The 21,329-nt window shown below is 42.1% G+C and overlaps 1 protein-coding gene across 1 annotated transcript; it reads left to right on the forward strand.

Moving 5' to 3' along the window:
- The first annotated feature begins 3,806 nt into the window (after nt 1-3,806).
- LOC124721888 (RNA polymerase II degradation factor 1-like) lies at nt 3,807-13,945 on the forward strand. The gene is made up of 3 exons (XM_047247041.1): nt 3,807-3,923; nt 9,725-9,966; nt 13,538-13,945. The coding sequence occupies exons 1-3, from the start codon at nt 3,918-3,920 to the stop codon at nt 13,743-13,745; spliced, it is 456 nt and encodes a 151-aa protein (XP_047102997.1). The 5' UTR covers nt 3,807-3,917; the 3' UTR covers nt 13,746-13,945.
- Nucleotides 13,946-21,329: the final 7,384 nt, after the last annotated feature.

Here is a 21,329-nt window from a genome sequence, read left to right on the forward strand (position 1 = left end):
AAACTGCTTTACGTACGCTCGGACTTTGCAACTGTTCCTCTTCACATATCTACGTATTTTGCCTTCTACAACGTTGCATGACGAAAGTAACTCAGTTAATGAGAGTTAGCTTGTGTTAAGTTAATTTCTTTACGTTGGTAGCACGTTGCCAGTCTTTGAAAGAAACATAAAAGAGACTAGGGTTTAACCTAGCGTCAACCATGAGGTCATCAGACACAGATCACAGCCTCTAGTTGGAAAGGTATGGAAATATCGGCAGCGTCGTCTTCAAAGGAATCACGCCGGCATTTGCCTTAAGCGATTTAAGGAAACCAGGAGAAAACTAGATCTGGATAACTAAACGAATATTTGAAGCGTCATCCATCCGCATATGAGCTCTCCTCGCTCGGTGCTAGTCCTTGCATCAATCTCACATATTACCGAGATGTGACGGTATTAGCTTTTTTAAAATGTTACATATACGAAAAGTCTGACGTTTTAAGTAATACTAGCTGCAGGGTTTTAAGCATGTAACATGAACAGTACTGGTGGTGTGAGGCTTTCCCGTGACGAACCAGCTTCCAGTTGTTCAAGCGCCCTTCATGCAGAATAACGTGTTGCGTACAGCATATCGAGAAGTTTTTATTCAGTTGCAAACTTTGCTAGATATGTCATACTCACATATTTTCACCCAAAGCCTTAACTGTAGTTATATTAGTTTAGGAACAAGTTTACGGAAATGAGCATTCATTACGTTTGTTCAACGAACATTTCCTTTACCACTAGTTAATCAAATTCTATGGACAAAAACTCATGATAAAAGGGAAAAATAAATTGGCCTGCATCATTACACGAACACAAAAGAAATGGAGCATCTAAATCTTTTAAGTTTCAACCATGTTTACACAGTGTCTGGATTTCTCATTGAAGAAGACCTTCCGTCTTGTTAGGTCGCCGGATCCAAACAGAGCGCAAATTATTGTTGTGAGCTGCTAAGAAACATGTCTATTGATAAAACTAAGTCCCGTTCCTTAGAAAGTCTGAACTCTGTGACATAAGTGTGTCCGTGTCCAGCTTTAGACTTGATTTCGAAAAACAGTCAAGTGCAGAAAGAGCATTTTGCTCGAAATACATGTACTGTGAAGCAGAGCTCGATTACGATATCCTGACTGTTCCGAAAGAACAGTCGCCATTTTGATCCAGCAGCCATTATGAATTAAGACACAAAGGAATTGCAGACATTGGCTGCGAGCGGGCATCGATTGAAATCAAAGCTGAAAATTTGTGCATATATAGTTGCAATGGCCACTTTGTCCGATTAGCTTAGTGTTCTGCCGGCACGGTAACTCATTGTGTTTATTCAGAAGGCTGGTCTGCTGGCACGGTAACTCATTGTGTTCGTTCAGAGGGCTGGTGGCTCTGTAATGAAAAAATTGAGTACAGGAATCAACGATGAACTTGAAAGGTTGTCATGTGACGTCCGTCAAGACCGAACGCAACAAACAACGAACAAAATGGGAAAAAAGTGGAATGGTCAGAGCATCTGCCTAGTAAACGAAAGACCATAGTTCGAATACCGTTCCGGGACAAATATTCAACTTTCGCCATTGATCTCAGTCAATGCCCCCTCCTTGGTGTTTTAGTTGATTTGTACTGATGTGCGTAGGACTCGAATCAACACTGCATTCAGGTATGGATTTTGTGCCCTGGAGAGTTTACCATTGTGAATAAATGTGAAGTGACAGAACGTTATTTTCTAAATAGAGTTAAGTCAGTTATTCCGAAAAGAAAGATACGATACATCTCCATAATTAAAACGGAAGAAAACAACGGAAAAGTACCACTGAAACTATTGGCGTTTATGTAGCTGTTGAATCACTCAGTGCATATTTTAGAGATACCGAGTATACGATTTCTCCTAGTAGCAGACAGATATAGTACATTTGTACACTTAGTAATGTAAATTTTACGATGTATAATTGCAGTGATACAAAATACCCCAATTGCAAAGTCGGAAGTACGTTTGTAAAAAGTGATTTCCTTTCGAAACCGTAAATCGTTTCATCAGGAGTTATCTTGTGGCTAGTAGATGGAAATGTAAACGAAACTGCAAATATTTATGTAACATTTTCTTTCCCTCTTTACCTCATTACGTTTCATTGGTTTATTTATATGTTCTTATTCACAGGATGAGATATTTTCCCTTAAAAACGACAAATATGGAGGCTCGCATGTGAGTTCAGTGTTCTGAAAACGATTGGGTGTGTTGTTTCTGAGTTATTGGTGTTCGATCCTTGTTTCTACGGTATACGCTACTGTGTTCTCCATTTTCTTAGATGTACTCCATACAAAGTGTTTGAAGAAGAAACTGACACACATGAAGAGATGATGATATGGACTATTCTAAAGTGAAAACATAGCACAAACAATACCCTGTTTCTATGGATCCCGAGATACATCTATTTGAAACTTACAGAAATGCTGTTGATAGTTCACGTTAAGAAAGTTACTTTGTTTTATAGACACTATTTCTTTTAAGTTCAAATTCTAAAATATCACTTCCGATTCAACTTATTTTGCGCCTTGTGTTGAGCGACAATGTGTTCCTAATGGGAAATGGGACCGATAGCTCCCATTAGCAACACAGCAGCTATCTACACATTACATTTGCGACATTGTGCCTTTCATCTTTATTAATGAACGAACAAATATTTGTTCTTTGCCACATGGGTATAAAAAAATGATAGAAATATTTACCGCAAATATAGGCAACTGTTATGGCTTTGTTGGTTGAATTCTCACCTCTTCATTTTGACCACTAATAGGTAATGTCCCAGATATAATAGTGCATTATCAAAAGAAAAAGTTTTCAGTCTCCACATAAATCTCGTAACGAAATCAAACTACCTAATATTCCAGGCAGATAGATTCTCATATAAACTCCCACTCCAGATACAATGAAAGTGAATTTTAGTTTGGTTGCTCCTAACGTTATTAACTACCGTGAAACAAGAACAAAAACGAAAACGAACTGCTCAGCACAACAACCACCGAGTTTACAATACCTGATAATCACAGATATTTCCTTACAAGAGAGCTAGCTTGTACAAATTACTAAAATTTACATTACGCAGACTACAATAAAATGATGTCCCCACCCTGTTGCTAATCAAATGAAGAAAAAGGATCGTAAATTCCCTGCCTTCATTGGCGAAACGCTCTAAGGTTGCAAGTCTTCGTCCGTTTCACATTAAAGGTACCGAGTCACTTTTTGAACGTGAGCTATAAAGAGGAATTGGCATCAAAACACGAATATTAACGTCTATTAATTTACAATCAGCTATTGCTTTTCATTTTTTATAGTATCTAACAACTGCATCTCAGAAACAACTAAGATTTGAGGATGTATGTGTCCGACGTTTCCTTTTAAGATGATCAATAATATTCCTCTCGCGTCCCTACTAAAACTCTTAAATAAAATATGGAAAGTAATAAAATTGTCAAGGTGATAGTATGCATATGGCATATTTTACCTCAAATCTTTCTTTAGGACATTCGTTATTCATGCATTTGACCGCAATGACACATGTTATTTTGCTTTTGATTAAAAAGTACTTTAAAAGACGCTCAGATGGTTTGAACTAACGTCTATAAAACTTGATGCGCTTAGAACGAAAAAGTCACAGAGAAAGTGTAAGATGAGCTTTTTTTCCTTCAGATTTCTCTTATCGGTAATCCTCTGCTAGCGTGTAGGAATTCCCTTGCCCTGCAAATCAAGTGTAGCGCGGCCTGCGGCTCTGCAGAGGCAACTGACCGAGATTCCGTGTAAAAGGTGTGCGGGCCACTGGGAAGAACTGGTGTGACGTCAGCAGCAACGGCGCACGCTATATGTGCGGGCACAAGGACCGCTGCTGTCAGTTGGCGTTGCGAAGCTGCAGATGATGGTGAGTACCTCAGCGCTGCCTACAAATTCACTGTCACCGCACTCACCTCGCAGTCCTTTTCCGCAAGTGCTCAAGAACATTCGCCGCAACGTTCTATATACACCAGCTTTTGGACGATAGAGTTGACCTTCTTGTTAGTTATTTAAATATATGTCTCACATGTGGTCCACACTAAAAAACAGCGCACACCTGAGAGGAGAAACATGGACAGGTTGTGTTCTTAGCAAAATTTCGTTGTACCGCCTTCATTTACTAAACATAATACATCGAACCAAACAAAACTTCTACGATTCCATTCAACGACGTATCTTAGCACCGACATTTCAGATTAGGCTGCGAAACTACTCGTAGTTCGGCTGTTGAATAAGATCTCCGTTGTGAACATGTATTAGACTGTCAAAATCTCGATGAAAAATATTTATTTTCATACAGAAGTTACGTTATTCTTTAGCCGAATTAAGTTTAGAATTATTTAGAACAAGGAGGAAAAAATGTAACAGTCGTGAACTCAAAACCAGAATGAAAAATATCTGACCCATTCATTTCTTCATTTTTCCATCTTACACGTATTACTCCAGTGTACATCCTATGGAATAACGGATTGTAAACATTGTTCTAATAACAAATTGTCGTGTGCGTGTTGAAGAATGAAATACATATCACGTCTTTGACGTCAACGTACTGATCAAAGGACACAAATACACAGCTTCACGAGTTTTCATTGTCACGAGAGATAAAAATAGGGTCCCGAACTCATTATTTCTTTATACAGATTGTGACATGCGGAATCAATGTCAGTACATCTCATTTGACTTCGCAGGACGTACGTGAGCTAATTGTCGTTGTAGCCGATCTTTCTCATCGATATAATTACGTCAGTAAAAATGACAATAAAGTCTAGTCTGCAATCCGTCTTTGTACATTGATGCTTAACATTAGTGGTGGATAGGCTAGCATGACCTTACAGGACGAAAGCTACCAGTCACAGTTGTCAAAGCGAAGTGTTTGATGTTGGGCGAAAGCCTTGTAGGAGAATAGCGCCTACTTTGATAGATTTCTGAGGATAAGCAACCCAACACCACTAGAGCCGCCCACTGGGGCGAAGGAAACGCGGAAGTAGACTGGAGGCCGCGTATGACGCAGAACCAGCTAAGGCACAGCGCTATTTTGTACACTGTCACACAAAACACGTAGCTTATGAAAGCAATATCAGCTCTCGCTCACTGTACGTAAATCAATATGACATGCAACTATATTTCTCATGCTCATTTGTTTGCGATGATGTGTGTTTTTCTCTTTTTTTTAATTTTATGAAACTTAACTTCTTAAACTCATTGAGAAGCTGTAACAGTGTGCTGAACCAGGAACAACACCCGGATTTTTGTTTTTGTCCGCGCAAGACAAAGAATCGGATTTAGCTCCTGGTTCGGAACACAGTTAGAATGTCCAAGGCCGTTTCATAACGGTGCACTCTCCAATGCCGAATGAAAGATTTATTGTGAGATATATATAGTTGTCCCACACTGTAAACATACCCATGTTATTTTTGTAACTAGCATACAGAATGGTAATTCTGAATATTAGTGTCTGGTGGTTCTTTTAATGGTGGTCCCAGAACAATGAAGGTTACAAACTGACGCTGGATCATTTGCAGATCTGGTAATAAACACGTATAGTAAAAAAGTGGCTCATTAATCCGTATTAATTTGTAACTTCGTAGTTTTTGGGATATCATATTGCCTTTTAGTGCGACGGAAATAGGAAGCAGCCTTAATGTTAGGCTTGTATTTATTGCTGTCAGATAAGCAATCCCTTACATGCGTCCACCACGGGAAACAAAACTGAAAGAATGGCAGTCGCACAATATTATTTTTCTAGAAAACTGATTTTCAACTTCTTATACAAAAAGTCTTGTTTTAGTGGTTTCAAGTGAATATTGAGACTGACTTTGGTTAAAAGTGCAGATATTTGGGAAATGTGAACATATATTTCACATGGAATGAATAATGAATATTTGAAGCATTAGGTCCGCAAGAACCTCATTTTACTCTCGTCTGATAACTCTGTTCTACAATAAAGTTTCTGGAAATAATATGGCACATGAGTTAAATACTCGAAGCTGTGACTGCAACTTTTTCACATAAAAAACGCTGAACTGTTTGTGGCGTCGTATCGTGATCGTACTTGCTTTAAATGGACGCCATTAATATTTCGAAAAATGTTTGCTCAGCTGTTAACTAGGCCACATATTGTGTTGACTACACTGTATCTGTTCATTGATGTGTAATGCAAACTAGGAGTATTGAGGAATTTTTCTAGTTCGGTAAACACGCAAATCTGATTGAAGCCCCTGGGAAAAAATCATTGTTTAGGACTATGGATATATCTGGAGGCCGCGGTATCGACAGCTGGGCCTAGCAGTATGTTCGTGTGAAGCATCCTTGAGACAATTTAAATTCCTCCTAAAATTGTGATTAAGAGAACGATATGCTGAACTTCAGAGATCGCTTGTCCACCAATGGCAGGCCCCACTGCAAGCAATTTTAGACGATCTGCTCAATATCATGGACAACTGTGGCACATCCTATAGTGATAAGAGAGGGCATCACAATTCACATATTCTCTATGTCACTAGCGGAGCGACGTCACACACCGTAACTGTCACTTACAATACGTAACTGGTTTTTCTTACACCTTGTACTTGTATTACTGAGACACATATCAAAGATGTGACAAGGCAGCTTTTATACTGTGCTTGGATTATTTTGTGCCTCTTAAATATGCCTTAACTTAAATATGTAAGTACACTTTGATGTGCTACAAACCACACTGACAGTGCTCAGGACTTAATTCATCCACCTACGATTCTTTGCGCCCTGAATCTTACATCAACATGCTGCAAGCCGGCCGTAATGGCCGAGCGGTTCTAGGCGCTACAGGCTGGAACCGCGCGACCGCTACGGTCGCAGGTTCGAATCCTGCCTCGGGCATGGATGTGTGTGACGTCCTTAGGTTAGTTAGGGTCCTGGAAGCAAGTTATCTAAGGAGTGCCACAGGGGTCAGTCCTGGGCCCGCTATTGGTCTCCTTCATGTCAATGACATGTCGTCGGTTCCACGCGCCTGTAAATGTGATTGCAGTCCCGATGACCTCAATTGTTTCTTAAGCGTCAGACCTGAAAACATTTATACTTTCATCGTCCAGATGGCTCCCAAGTCATGTTCAGTTTGCCGCATAACTTGGGATTTAAATTCAAGGGGGAGAAGTCTGAAGAATTTTAATACGTCATCAGAAGTTATTTAGTCCTGTTTTTCGTGAATTATTATCCTCTATATCATATCAGAAAACTGTGAATAATTTAGATTAAACGTAACGTCAACTAGACATAAAATGCTGTCGTTAAGTGTGTACCTCTTTGCCCTCCAGAAGTTTCGGAATACATTTCCACAGAATGTGAAACAACTCGTGCAGTCACTCGTCCTACAGAACTTCCACTTTTGCGAAGCACTCCAAGACAACACCAGTAGTAAAATCTCTAGATTAATGTTTTGTAAGTGCCACGACCTGGTTACTGAGAAAACGGAGAGAGTTCGAAAGAACCGAGTGGTCGACGACAGAAACCGTAAACTCATTCGAAAGGACAAACTGACGGAGGGAGGAAGGTCATGTTTTTACGTCCAATCAACAGGAAAAACCGAGAGTAAACCAAAATGTTAAAGCCACAATAGGAAAACGAGGGAAAAACCAAGAGCAAGAATGTAATTGTGTACGACAGTAATGTTAGTGGTCCGAAAGCTTCGGGAACATCATCACAAATGAACGACACAGGCGGGCACACATCCGTCCCACCTTACGCCGCCAGGTTTCGCGAACTGACGCGAGCTCCTAGCCGCCTGCAATTCAACCGCGAAATGAAATAACTCTGGATGCTGGTGCATCTACACTACTGGCCATTAAAATGTCTGCACCAAGAAGAAATGCAGATGATAAACGGGTATTCATTGGACAAATATATTATACTAGAACTGATATGTGATTACATTTTCATGCAATTTGGGTGCATAGATCCTGAGAAATCAGCACCCAGAACAACCACCTGTGGCCGTAATAACGGCCTTGATACGCCTGGGCATTGAGTCAAACAGAGCTTGGATGGCGTGTACAGGTACAGCTGCCCATGCAGCTTCAACACGATACCACAGTTCATCAAAAGTAGTGACTGGCGTTTTGTGACGACCCATTTACTCGGCCACCATTGACCAGACGTTTTCAGTTGGTGAGAGATCTGGAGAATGCGCTGGCCAGGGCAGCAGTCGAACATTTTCTGTATCCAGAAAGGCCCGTACAGGACCTGCAACATGCGGTCGTGCATTATCCTACTGAAATGTAGGGTTTCGCAGGGATCGAATGAAGGGTAGAGCCACGGGTCGTAACACATCTGTAATGTAACGACCACTGTTCAAAGTGCCGTCAATGCGAACAAGGGGTGACCGAGACGTGTAACCAATGGCACCCCAAACCATCACGCCGGGTGATACGCCAGTCTGGCGATGACGAATACACGCTTCCAATGAGCGTTTACCGCGATGTCACCAAACACGGACGCGACCATCATGATGCTGTAAACAGAACCTGGATTCATCCGAAAAAATGACGTTTTGTCATTCGTGCACCCAGGTTCGTCGTTGAGTACACCATCGCAGGCGCTCCTGTCTGTGTCAAGGGTAACCGCAGCCATGGTCTCCGAGCTGATAGTCCATGCTGCTGCAAACATCGTCGAACTGTTCGTGCAGCTGGTTGTTGTCTTGCGAACGTCCCCATTTGTTGACTCAGGCATCCAGACGTGGCTGCACGTTCCGTTACAGCCATGCGGATAAGATGCCTGCCATCTCGACTGCAAGTGATACAAGGCCGTTGGGATCCATCACGGCGTTCCGTATTACCCTCCTGAAGCCACCGATTCCATATTCTGCTAACATGTCAATGGATCTCGACCAACGCGAGCAACAATGTAGCGGTACGATAAACCACAATCGCGATAGGCTACAATCCGACCTTTATCAAAGTCGGAAACGTGATGGTACGCATTTCTTCTCCTTACCCGAGTAATCACAACAACGTTTCACCGGGCAACGCCGGTCAACTGCTGTTTGTGTATGAGAAATCGGTTGGAAACTTTCGTCATGTCAGCACGTTGTAGGTGTCGCCACCGGCGCCAGCCTTGTGTGAATGCTCTGGAAAGTTAATCATTTGCATATCACAGCATCGTCTTCCTGTCGGTTAAATTTCGCGTCTGTAGCACGTCATCTTCGTGGTGTAGCAATTTTAATGGCCAGTAGTGTATCTCGTTCTCGATGTCCCAGTCTGTTTCAGATTCTAAAGAAAATTTGTGTACGTTGCATCTGTAACATTCGTGTGTCTTAGTTGTGATGAAAATGCTTGGTTTTATGAATGTGGTCCACGAAACTTTTCTTTCCTGATGTTTGTCGAGAGATGCATTGGAGCACCACCGTATACTCCAGGAGTTCACCAATAACTAAGACAACAGATGATGAAAAGCTTCATTGCATTTGTCTGTGTGACCGTTTATTTAATTGCTTCGTACGCAAAGCATGGATTACTGGGACCATATAAGCTACGTGACTACCATATGCTATGTACACTTCATCAGTATCTCAGTGAGCACGCACCACAGCATTTTACATGACAGATCAAAGGCCTGTCGCCTCATCATAATCCCAACATTAGGTCTGAGTTATTTTCTGTGGTCACCGATTGTCAGTCTTTTTCTCCATTTGCACAGTCGGCCCTGAGAGCAGTGCTAGTGCTGTCGCTGGTGGGAGCGGTGATGTCGCAGTACAAACCGTCGTACGCGGGCAGTGGGTGGTCGTACCCCGGCCCTCTGCCGCAGTTCACGACTGACGTCGGGCTCGACAACCGCGTCGGTCTGGAGTCCACCAGCAGCACACTCTCACCTGAAGAGGACGTTGCATCGCTCGTCTCTGCCTGGCCGGCTGACCGTCAGCCCTTCTGGTTCGTCAACAGGTATGTAGCTCCAACTCTCGGTTCATCTTACACTTGCTGGGCTGAGTACTGAGTACTGAGTACTGAAAAGTACTCCACTGCAGTGCTATATTTGCGACATAGTATGCTGCTCCTTCGTACGTCGGTAAGACAATGGCAGCTATAATGAACAACCTATTGTTACTGTGGAATTATTTTCTGTTTACAAACTACTCAGACAAGCTACTCAACCACCTAAAGTGATGGAATGAATCTGAAGTTAAAAAGAAACATAAAAGCAGATCAAGATGGTGAGACGGAAAAACTTGGTATTAACTACTGAAAAAAAAAGAGAGCAAGAATTCCTCTACAACCTTGACTGACTACAAAGTGGCAGTTATCTCTTCCTCCATCGGAAGTTCTTTCGTGACCAACGTTATAAGGTGGATGAAAACTACAAGGACCAAGTGAAAACATTTTTATGTGTAGAAAACTAGTTTATGGTGCATAGAAAGCAATGATAATTAACAGTGGGAAATATTTACTTTCTGTAACTTGGTTTCCCGAGATGTCTCATATATCGGTACACTATACACCCCATGATGCAAAGTATCAGGACATATGTATGTAATGCGGTATTAACAACTACACGTCACGAGAGGCGGACATACCAATATAACAGGAGGTGAGGATCGTTGTGCTGTCAGTAGAGAAACAGTAACAGCAGAATGAGTTGGTCGGGAGAGTTCAGTTGACTTCTAACGTGGACTGATCATTGAATGTCACCTGACTAACAAATCAGTCAGGAAAATTTCAACCATTATGAAGCTACCCAAGTCGACTGTTGGTGACGTGACTTTGAAGTGGAAACGTGAAGTAACTACCACAACTACACCAAGACCAGGTAGATCTCATGTATTGTTGGACAGGGACTGTCAAACATTGCAGAGGGTAGCTGTAAAAATCGCATGAAATCAGCGGTAGTAATCATTCAAGAGTTCCAAAGTGCTACCAGCAGTCCAGATAGCGCAATGACTGTGCTTGCTAAGTTCAAAGGAATACGGTACAGCGGTCGGACAGCTCATCATATACCATACATTTCTGTAGTCAGCGCTAAGCCAAGTTTAAGGTGGAGCAAACAGCGACGCCACTGGACAGTGGATGAATGGAAAAGAGTTTGGAAATTACTCTAAACCCTGCGGCAAGCCAGTGGAAGGGTTTGGATTCGACGAGAGCCTCTAGAAAGTTAGCTGCCATCATGTGTAATGCCAACAGTAAAGTACGGACGAGGTGGCGTTACGGTATGAGTCCTTTTTCCGCGGTTAAGGTGTGATCCACTTATTTCGATTAAGAAACACTAAATGCGGAAGGATACTAATACATTCTACAACATTGTGTACTAACTACAGCAGAGAATGATTTCAGAAACGATCATTTTTTTGTATCGACATGACTAAGCACTCTATAATAAAGAATTATCCATGGGACAACGGTTTTTAGAAAATAACTTTCCTGAAATGGACTGGCTTAATCAGAGTCCTAACTAGAACCCAACGAAACACATTCGGGATAACTTACACTTTCACTCCGTTCCAGACCCCAGCTTCCAACATATCTACCTTCTCTGGTTTCTGCTCTTGAGAAAGAATGGGCCACTATTCCTCAACAGACATTCAGACACCTCACTGGAAGTGTCCCCAGCAGCGTTCAAGACGTCATGAAGGCGAAAGGTGGACACAGGACGTATTAATGTCCAGTAACTGGTGTCCTGATACTTTTTGGCAGAAAGTTTATTTATTTATGATTTTATGATTTTTCATTTTTACTCATGAAAGCCAGTACTTTAGGAGTCACTCGCTCTGGGGTTTTTGGAGAGAGAGTAGGAACTAATTTTGAAGTTCGCCATTTCTTCTCTAAATACTTTCTTCGTATATCTTTATTGCTTTTCATTTGCGATTTTCATGTGTCCTCTTTTAGATATTCCGTATTTTAGCCCTTACTTCTCTCTCTTCTTGCACCAATACAAGACGTTGTAGCTCTCATTTTTTTTTTTGTCTTCCCAAAAATGTGCTGATGTGCTTTCCAGTTCCTTACTCTCATTTTTGCGCTGTCTGACATTTTTGAAGCACAACCAATATTCCAGCACTGTACCTTTCACAGGGTTCTCAATTTTTTCTCAAACATTGCACGGGCTATTTCCGTTGTCAAGAAAGAGACGTAGTGCAATGTCGGATTGGACAATGGTGGGGAAAGAAATCTGCTGCATTCTTTCTTTACAAAGAATCTCTCTCGATATTCACCTTAAGCAATTTTGGTTAACAATAAGAAACGTAAATTAATATGTCCAGAAGGGTAGTTACCGCCCGCTCCTTCTGAATGCGAATCCTGTGTCTCAGTCTTTAGGCCGTAAGGGTCGTCACTCACGTCTTGGTGGCTACTTAGATTGTGTCAAATGTAGTGTGTATACTCCTATTCTACTTTTGTATTTCTAATTCTTAACTTTTAGAGGTACTCTTTCAGTGTCATCTCTTGACAAATGTTCATTTCACTTCAAACTATTTTGGTTTATTATTTCACTGAGGACGCATACGTGTAGTTTGTTTTTAGTGGTCGATAATCCTGTATGCACTCGTACAACCTTTTGTTGCCTGTGTATTCCACTTATTTATTCGTAAGGACTTCACATTAGCTTTCATATAACATATTGTGACAACCAAATTCTTATGGAATTTCATTACCGTCCATGTTTTGTGCTTTGTTTTTGGAGTTTCTGCTAATGGTTCCGTAACAGAAATGAAATTTATATAATTTTTTTTTACCGTATTGCCTATAGGCGTTAGCTGTTGCACATGCCCTATACCGGAAACTTTTAGTTGATTTATTGTTTCATTTAACGGATAATCTTTGGCCCTTTTATTCAGGACTTATAAAAGCCATTTTTTTGTTCCGGCGATATTTTTTGATTATTATTTGCATTCTATCGTAAAGGTGCGAATATTTCAATAGTGACTGATTCCAGTGACAAAGGCCATTCTGGTTTTCAAGACAAACTGCGGGCACGATTCTTGAAATTTTCTTGGCTTAAGGAGTATTTCATGAAGTTTCAGGATTGCAGCCGGATGACAACCATTCATCCATCTTCAGGTGAGTGTTTGCACTGGAGATCGCTAGTTCAAATCGCTAACTTCATACAAAAAACTGGCCTGGAGAGACATGCTCAAAGGCAGCTGCTGCGTGAATGACGTCTGTCGGGTTTCGCGCCCTCTGTAATTCAGATGTTGAATTAATCATCTGAATTTAAGCTCGGCAGCCCTGATTTCGACAGAGAGCGCGTACGTAGTATCACTATTGCGCATGCACCTGCGTACCATTGAGGGAGCAATATTCGAAGAGGGCGCGAAACTCTAAAGAGGTCATTCATATACCGGCTGCCTTTGCGCACCAATTTTTTTGTAAAGTTAGCGATGTGAACTAGCAATCTCCAGTACAAAACACCCACCTGAAGATGGCTGAATGGTTGTCAGTCGAATTATCGTGGCAATCCCGAAACGTCGTGAAATAAACTGCGGGTAAATAGATGTTTTAGCTAACTTTGGGGACGCATGCTGTGCAGGGACCAGATCCAGCAGCACATCGGACGACCGCAGCCTCAGGCCGGATCTCAACCGCAGACGCAGCGTCCTCAGACGCAGACGCAGCAGCCCGAGCAGCCGCAGGCGCAGACGCAGACGCAGCAGTCTGTGCAGACACAGACGCAGAAGCCTGAGCAGACGCAGCCTCAGAGACGCACTTTCCCCCAGGCAGCTTCCAGTCGGCAGTAGCCTCTATTCTCACATATCATACATACTGCAAATGTGATGTTACTAGACATCTGATACTGATAAACAGTTTTATAATAAAACTGTAAAATTGTTTACTTGCTTCCTCTAAGGTGCCAAAACATGTAATCACATTTTATTTTTTACTAAAATAACGATTCGTTTCTCTTTAAGACTGACAATAAAACAGTTTAGTAATTTAATTCGTGTTACTTTTATTTTTGTGTTTAGATTATAAACAGAACAATGAAAATACTTTAACAAGACACGTACAAATTATTTCCGTTAACGACGGAACATCCTTAGGACAGATTTAGCGGAAATGTGTAGTTACATCGGTATTTTCTAGGGCTCCCTACCTCAGTCAGCAAAATCGGAACTCTCTTAGGAACACTTCGTTGTCCATCTGATTAATACCCCTTTTTCTCACGAGTGGGTAGAAAAATCTTGTCGAAATTCATGCCAAATTACACCCTTGGCGGTGTAAAAAATTTAATTTTTGAGTCAATGAAACCAAAATATACGGCCATTTACGTAACAAATTTTGATACTCGCAAACACACTCATCAAAAACTGTAGATGAACTAACTGTATACATAATTAAGTTTGTGCGAAACTCTCAGAGCGCGAGACCTGTTCACAAACGATTCAAATGGCTCTAAGCACTATGGCACTTAACATCTGAGGTCATCAGTCCCCTAGACTTAGAACTACCTAAACCTAACTAATTTAGGGACATCACACACAGCCATGCCCGAGGCAGGATTCAAACCTGCGACCGTAGCAGCAGCGCGGTTCCGGACTGAAGCGCCTAGAACCGCTCGGCCACAACGGCCGGCGACCTGTTCACACTTGTCCGATTTTCCTTTATTTTATTTTCACCATAGCATCACGAATACTTCTAAGATCTTTTATGGCGGTCTGAACCAGCTGTCGACTCCATCTACATAGTTACTCTGCAATTCACACCTAAGTGCTGGCTGTAGCTCATGCCATAGCAAAGCACCTATCTATTACATATCGAATAAGAAATCGACTTTACCCTCTTCACAGCCACATACATACATACATACATACATACATACATACATTAATCCTTGTTCCATAGATCATGAATACGACATTTCGTAATGATGTGGAACGTGTCATTTTAACATAAGTTTTCTTTACACAAAATAATTAATTAAATAATTCTTTTTTTTACAGTTACTACTTTATCTCTAAGAATTCATCTATTGAGTAGAAGGACTTGTCATTCGGAAATTCTTTTAATTTGTTTTTAAACGTTGGTTGGCTATCTGTCAGACTTTTAATACCATTTGGCAAATGACGAAAGATTTTTGTGGCAGCATAATTCACCCCTTTCTCTGCCAAAGTGATATTTAATCCAGAATAGTGAATATCATCCTTTCTTCTAGTGCTATACACAAAGTGGTCAAAAGCCGATGGCTGTCCATTATCATACATTCCACAGGTGCCAGCCATGCAACTTATTGTGTGTGACAGTTACTGTTGTTACTAGTATTGTGTTTAATCTCCGGTATTTTTACTACGTTTAGGTATGATAAAGTCGGAATTTCAATGCGGTTGATCTCAGATACCAGTGGGGATCAGAATGTGGCATTAAGCAGGTCATTTCAGAAATTCTATCTGACTTTCTTCGAGTTTCAATGTAAAGATCCTTGATTTGCGGTAGGACATTGACATCTTCGCACAGAAATAGTCTGATTCTAAAGGTTTTTCATAGCTTGAGAACGGAAGGTGGGGCCGCATTTTTGACAATTTAATTATAAATATAGCAACCTCCTCAACACCATTGACCCAAGTTACCGATTGAAGCCCGAACGGGGAGACATGGCTGCAAGTTCTCTCTATTAACTGACTTGGATGACTATTCCTTCGTACGCTATGCTTTAGAGTATGGCGGACACGGTCAATTACTTTCTTAGGCCAAGTAGAGCAATGACTGGAGTCAGTGCCTCTCTGGCGCTTCCAGTTCACAATAGCGTCCTTCGCAAAGGGTGTGGACACATGTAAAATCTCTCTGATACAGTACTCAGACTTAAAGATCTCTACAATTACAAAAAAAAAAAAAAGGTTCAAATGGCTCTGAGCACTATGGGACTCAACTGCTGAGGTCATAAGTCCCCTAGAACTTAGAACTACTTAAACCTAACTAACCTAAGGACAACACACACATCCATGCCCGAGGCAGGATTCGAACCTGCAACCGTAGCGGTCGCGCGGTTCCAGACTGAAGCGCCAGAACCGCTCGGCCACCAGCGGCCGGCTCTACAATTACACCTGGTTCAAATTACTGCAGTTTCTTGCGTTGACTATATTTTGACAGAAATTACATCTATGATATTGATGAAATACAGTGGTGAAAAAATATGGACAAAACTAAACTGTGCCTAATACGGTGTAAGAAAGCCTCTGGCGTATAAAAGTTTCCAGCCCTCTCTGAATGGATAAATAAGGCTTCTGCATGGATTCAAAATAATCTTATACCACTGTTACCCCCGAAATAGTGACTCTGTCCAAAGTAGACCACAAAAGGTAGATAATACTGAGATCTGGTTACTGTGGAGGCCAGGGGAGGGGCAACAATTCACCCTTGAGTTCACAAAGCTAGTCCTGAACGACGCGAGATGAATTAACAGGGGCCATGTCGTCTTGCAACACAGCAACACCATTAGGAAACAAACATTGTGGATGGGACAGACCTGATCACCAAAAATGGTCACTTACTTCTTGGCTGTAATGTGACCCTTCACAGTAACCATGGGGCCCATAGAATACTACTATATGGAAGCCAAAATCATCAACGAACACCGCTATGTTTCAGTCTTGGAATGGCAACTCGGTCAGAAGTTGGAAACAGTGTGAAACAGTACTTATCCGACTAGATGACTTTCTTCAGTTGCTCCATAGTCCAGGTTTTATGGCTTCGGCACAACGTTTTCCTATTACGAGCACTTGCATTACTGATGAATGGTTTTGGAATTCCAGCTCGCTCTGTAATTACCTGGTTGTGGAAGTCCATTCGTGCTTTTTTGGTGCTGACGAGTTTCGTGAGTTCGACATTCAGTTCTGCAGCGACTTTTGCAGTTGTCGTGCTCTTATTTTTTCGCCACAATCCTCTGCAATGACCGTTTGTCACTGTTACTCAACACACACTTTCGTCCGCTTTCTGAATTAGTGGATGATGTTTTCCCTCTTTCTCTGTACAGTATATAAATCTTCGAGATTGTGCCTCTTGAAACACTAACCACTTCGGCTACCTTGGTTACGAAAGTATTCACTGTACTAGCACCAATTATTTGCCCACGTTCGAATTTACTTATCTCCGACGTAACGCACTCACAACTACAGACAACACTGTTCTGATCACGGCTGACACTTGCAACGTATTGAGGACACTGCAAAAGTGTCGTTCATGCTCAAATACAACAGCGCAAACTGCAGTCTTAGTTCGCATCTACATTTATGTTCAAGCATGCTTTCCTCGCGGTGTTTTCCGGCCTCTGTGACCGAGCGGTTCTAGGCGCTTCAGTCTGGAGCCTCGCGACCGCTACGGTCGCAGGTTCGAATCCTGCCTCGGGTATGGATGTGTGTGATGTCCTTAGGTTAGTTAGGTTTAAGTAGTTCTAAGTTATAGGGGATTTATGGCCTCAGATGTTAAGTCCCATAGTGTTCAGAGCCATTTGAACCTCGCGGTGTTTCCATATTTTTGTCCAACCTCTGTATGTTTGCATTTATATACAAATCAAGTGAATAACCCTTTTTTCATACCTCACTCTCTAATGGTCTTCTTTTCGTCACATAGACTGCGTCCAGGACGGTGGCCACTAGTTTCCATGCTGCCAAATGTGCAACATAGGGAAATAATCTCGCGCTAGAGAGAGGGTTGGGTTTGGGTTGTTTGGGGAAGGAGACCAGACAGCGAGGTCATCGGTCTCATCGGATTAGGGAAGGATGGGGAAGGAAGTCGGCCGTGCCCTTTCAAAGGAACCATCCCGGCATTTGCCTGGAGCGATTTAGGGAAATCACGGAAAACCTAAATCAGGATGGCCGGACGCGGGATTGAACCGTCGTCCTCCCGAATGGGAGTCCAGTGTGCGCTAGAGAGAACAAGGTTCAATATTTTAGTTTCCTTGTAGTGCTCTCACGACTGTGAACAAGTACCTGTTCAAGCTACACCAAGAGAATCGTACTGAAGGACAGAGTTAGTCATGACTGACTTCCTGAAGTAGCGTGCTCTTAAAAGTCAGTGGACTTTTCGAATCATTTAAAAGTTAGATGTCTCTATCGACGTTTGTAGCTAATTTTCGAATATACCTATACAGGGTGTTTCCGTAAATGTGTGCAAAAATGTAACAAGACATATAGAATGCTCCAGTGAACAATTTGAGGTAGGGAACCTGGGATCGGAGAAGTCAGCTTGAGGAGATATGGAAGTAAGCTTGTCTACCACTTTGTCTAGCTTTACTGTTTTCCAGATTATTTACAAGTAACATACGTACAAGTTTATATGTTCTGTGCTATTTATTTACATGTACATTCTTTGCCGGCCGGGGTGACCGAACGGTTCTAGGTGCTACAGTCTGGAACCGCGCGACCGCTGTGGTCGCAGGTTCGAATCCTGCCTCGGGCATGGATGTGTGTGATGTCCTTAGGTTAGTAAGGTTTAAATAGTTCGAAGTTATAGGGGACTGATGTCCTCAGAAGTTAAGTCCCATAGTGCTCAGAGCCATTTTTTTGTACATTCTTTGCTTCCTACAAGGAAATGAGGAGGAAGCCTGATTACTAGGAAGTCATGCTGCAGGTTTTATTTACTTTACTTGTCCATATGGTGGCTCTGTTATATCGTGTTTATATTGCTCCTTGATAGAACGTACTATGAATCAACGACAGACCCACTCATTACTCAGTGCTATTCAGAGACGTAAAGTACAATACCATGGAGTACTAACGGTACAGTTTCGCAGAACTCACTGACGCGCACCTTGTGAATGGGGAAGTACGTTGCAATGATCTAGCTGCTGAAAGGCTGTACAGGGAACGATTTCCTAACAGGTATCATCCGTCACGAAAGGTGTTTTTTTCTTTCGACCCACGAATGCAGGAGACCGGTTCATTGGAAAGAAGAAGTTAGGAACGTGGCAACGTGAGGACCACTTGCACACCCGATTTGGCAGTGGAGGTGCTGGAACGTGTTGCAGCGGATCCCACCGCAAGTATTCGTCGTATTGCTCGTGAAATTGCCGCTGCACATACTAGCGTGCGGCGAGTACTCCACGAATAACGATTGCACCCACATCACCCACGAATCCATACAATGCTTGTGACTTTGCACCAAGGGTCGCATTATGTGTGGTTGATCCAACAACGGATTGATCGAGCAGATTTCCTCCAAATCATGCTGTTTACTGACAAGGCCTCATTTGATCGTGGTGGTATTTTGAACAGCAGGAATAGCCATGTGTGGGATGAGGAAAACCCTAAAGCTGTAGTAGAGTCACACCATCAAGTACGTTTTGCTGTGAATATCTGGGCCGGTATTTTAGGTGACAGTCTCAGTGGATCATATCTGTCATATCTTCTGCCTGGCCGTCTGAGGGACCACTTGTACTTGAGGTTCGTGCAAAGACTTCTACCTGGGTTGTTGGAGAACGTACCTTTAGCTGTTCGTGAGATGATGTGGATACAACGTGACGGTGCACCGCCTCACTTCAGTGTGGATGTTCGCAGCCATCTCAGTGCTGCATTTCCTGGCCGCTGGTTTGGAAGGGGAGGTCATATTCCACGGCCGGCGAGGGCACCTGACCTGAAACCCCTTAATTATTACCTATGGAGATATCTAAAGTCATTTGTGGATATGGAAATGGAATTGTTGCCAGAATTGTAGCTGCCTGTGATGTGAATCGAAACACACCAGGTATATTTGTCGGGGTGCGTCAAAATCTTGTTTGCCGATGTCATTCTTTATTGAGGCTGATGGCTATCAGTTTTAGCACATTTTGTGAGATGCAGTACAAATGGTAGGTTCATTGTGTCACTGGTGGTATTTGCAGTCAACTGTGACTAATGTAAGTAAAACAGTGCACAGTAATATGATTTTATTCCTATTATCTACTTAAGCAGGCTTCTTTCACCCCAGGTTCCCTACTTCAAATTGTTCAGTGGAGCATTCTCTATGTCCTGTTAAATTTTTGCACGCTCTTACGAAAGCAGCCTGTAGATGAATTACGTTTCACAACCGTATGCCTTCCCCTTCTACATACAGCTCCAGCACAGTCACCTCCTGCTTCTGTAACACCGTGACTGCAGCTATGATTAAATGTTTCATTCAGTATTAGGTTCAACATAGAGGGAATAAGTGGATGCTATGATACCAATTAATGCGACACAGTTCCAACGAAATTTTCACTGTGTTCGTATGTAGTCCCTTCTCACGCCTGTATTGTTCACATGCTGCTTTTACACACGAATCTTAGCCAGTTTCATGTCTGCTGATCGTCTATTTGCGAGCACAATTACGATGTTACTGGTTTCGTCCACGTGGCGCGGCAGATGTACCTGGATGTGAGTTTATATCAACGCACGATTTGGCTTAACTTCTACATTGAACGCACCGTCGGCGTCATTACGCAACACACACGAGTAAACCCACCATCAAAAATTAATTTTAACACGAAATTCAACCTTTCTGGCATCGCATTGCGCTCCTTGGTTCTGACCAGCGAGACAGCCAATTACGGTCTCAGTGAAGCGCTAACCACCACGGCTTGAGCTCCAAAATAAATGCAGCGCTAACAGCGCTAACACGACTGTCGATACCAACGATAAAATATATAGCTTGCAATACTTTGCGTACATTCATATACAATTCGAATGGAATCTGTATAAGCAGTTCAATGACTTGGCTACTTCATTCTTCATAGTGCACTCTTGCCACAAAATTTCATGAATCACTTTGAAAAATCCACTGACTTTTAAAGCTAGGCTCCTTTAGAAACTCATTGTTGCCTAATTACGTCTTGTAATTCGAGTCTCCCAGCTGTATCTAGCATAGATAAGTAGTGAGAGCATTAAAAGAAGCCTTAATGTAAGTATTATATACTGCTTCAACTATGCAGATTATATATTGTCTATTTGGATTAAAGTGACAAGACATTTAAACACATTGTTTGATCACTTCAACAGTCAACAACGAAACATTGTTTCGTACTATATGTTATGGGCCATTGTTCAGTACCTACAAATAAAAACATCAGCCATTTGGACTGCGAGTAGTACCACGTTTCTTCAGGATACAGTTACTGTAAGAAATAACTCTATCAAGCAAGCAACTGTGTAGTCTAAGTGGGTTACAGGAAGATATGCCACTTAGCAAGTAACCAGTTAGGGAGTTACCAGAGGAGATATCACCAATCTGATAACTCCGTCAAAGATGCGTAATGGATCCCTAACATTGAGGCGTAGTCCAAGGCCTAGGTCTGCGACTCGCTGTCCGCCGAGGGAAGAATTCGTCACATATTTACAGGTCAGTTCTGGTCAGGAGCCTGCAGATGAGGGACCCCA

The sequence above is a fragment of the Schistocerca piceifrons genome, chromosome X (genome assembly GCF_021461385.2).
Source record: "Schistocerca piceifrons isolate TAMUIC-IGC-003096 chromosome X, iqSchPice1.1, whole genome shotgun sequence".
NCBI classification, from domain to species: domain Eukaryota; kingdom Metazoa; phylum Arthropoda; class Insecta; order Orthoptera; family Acrididae; genus Schistocerca; species Schistocerca piceifrons.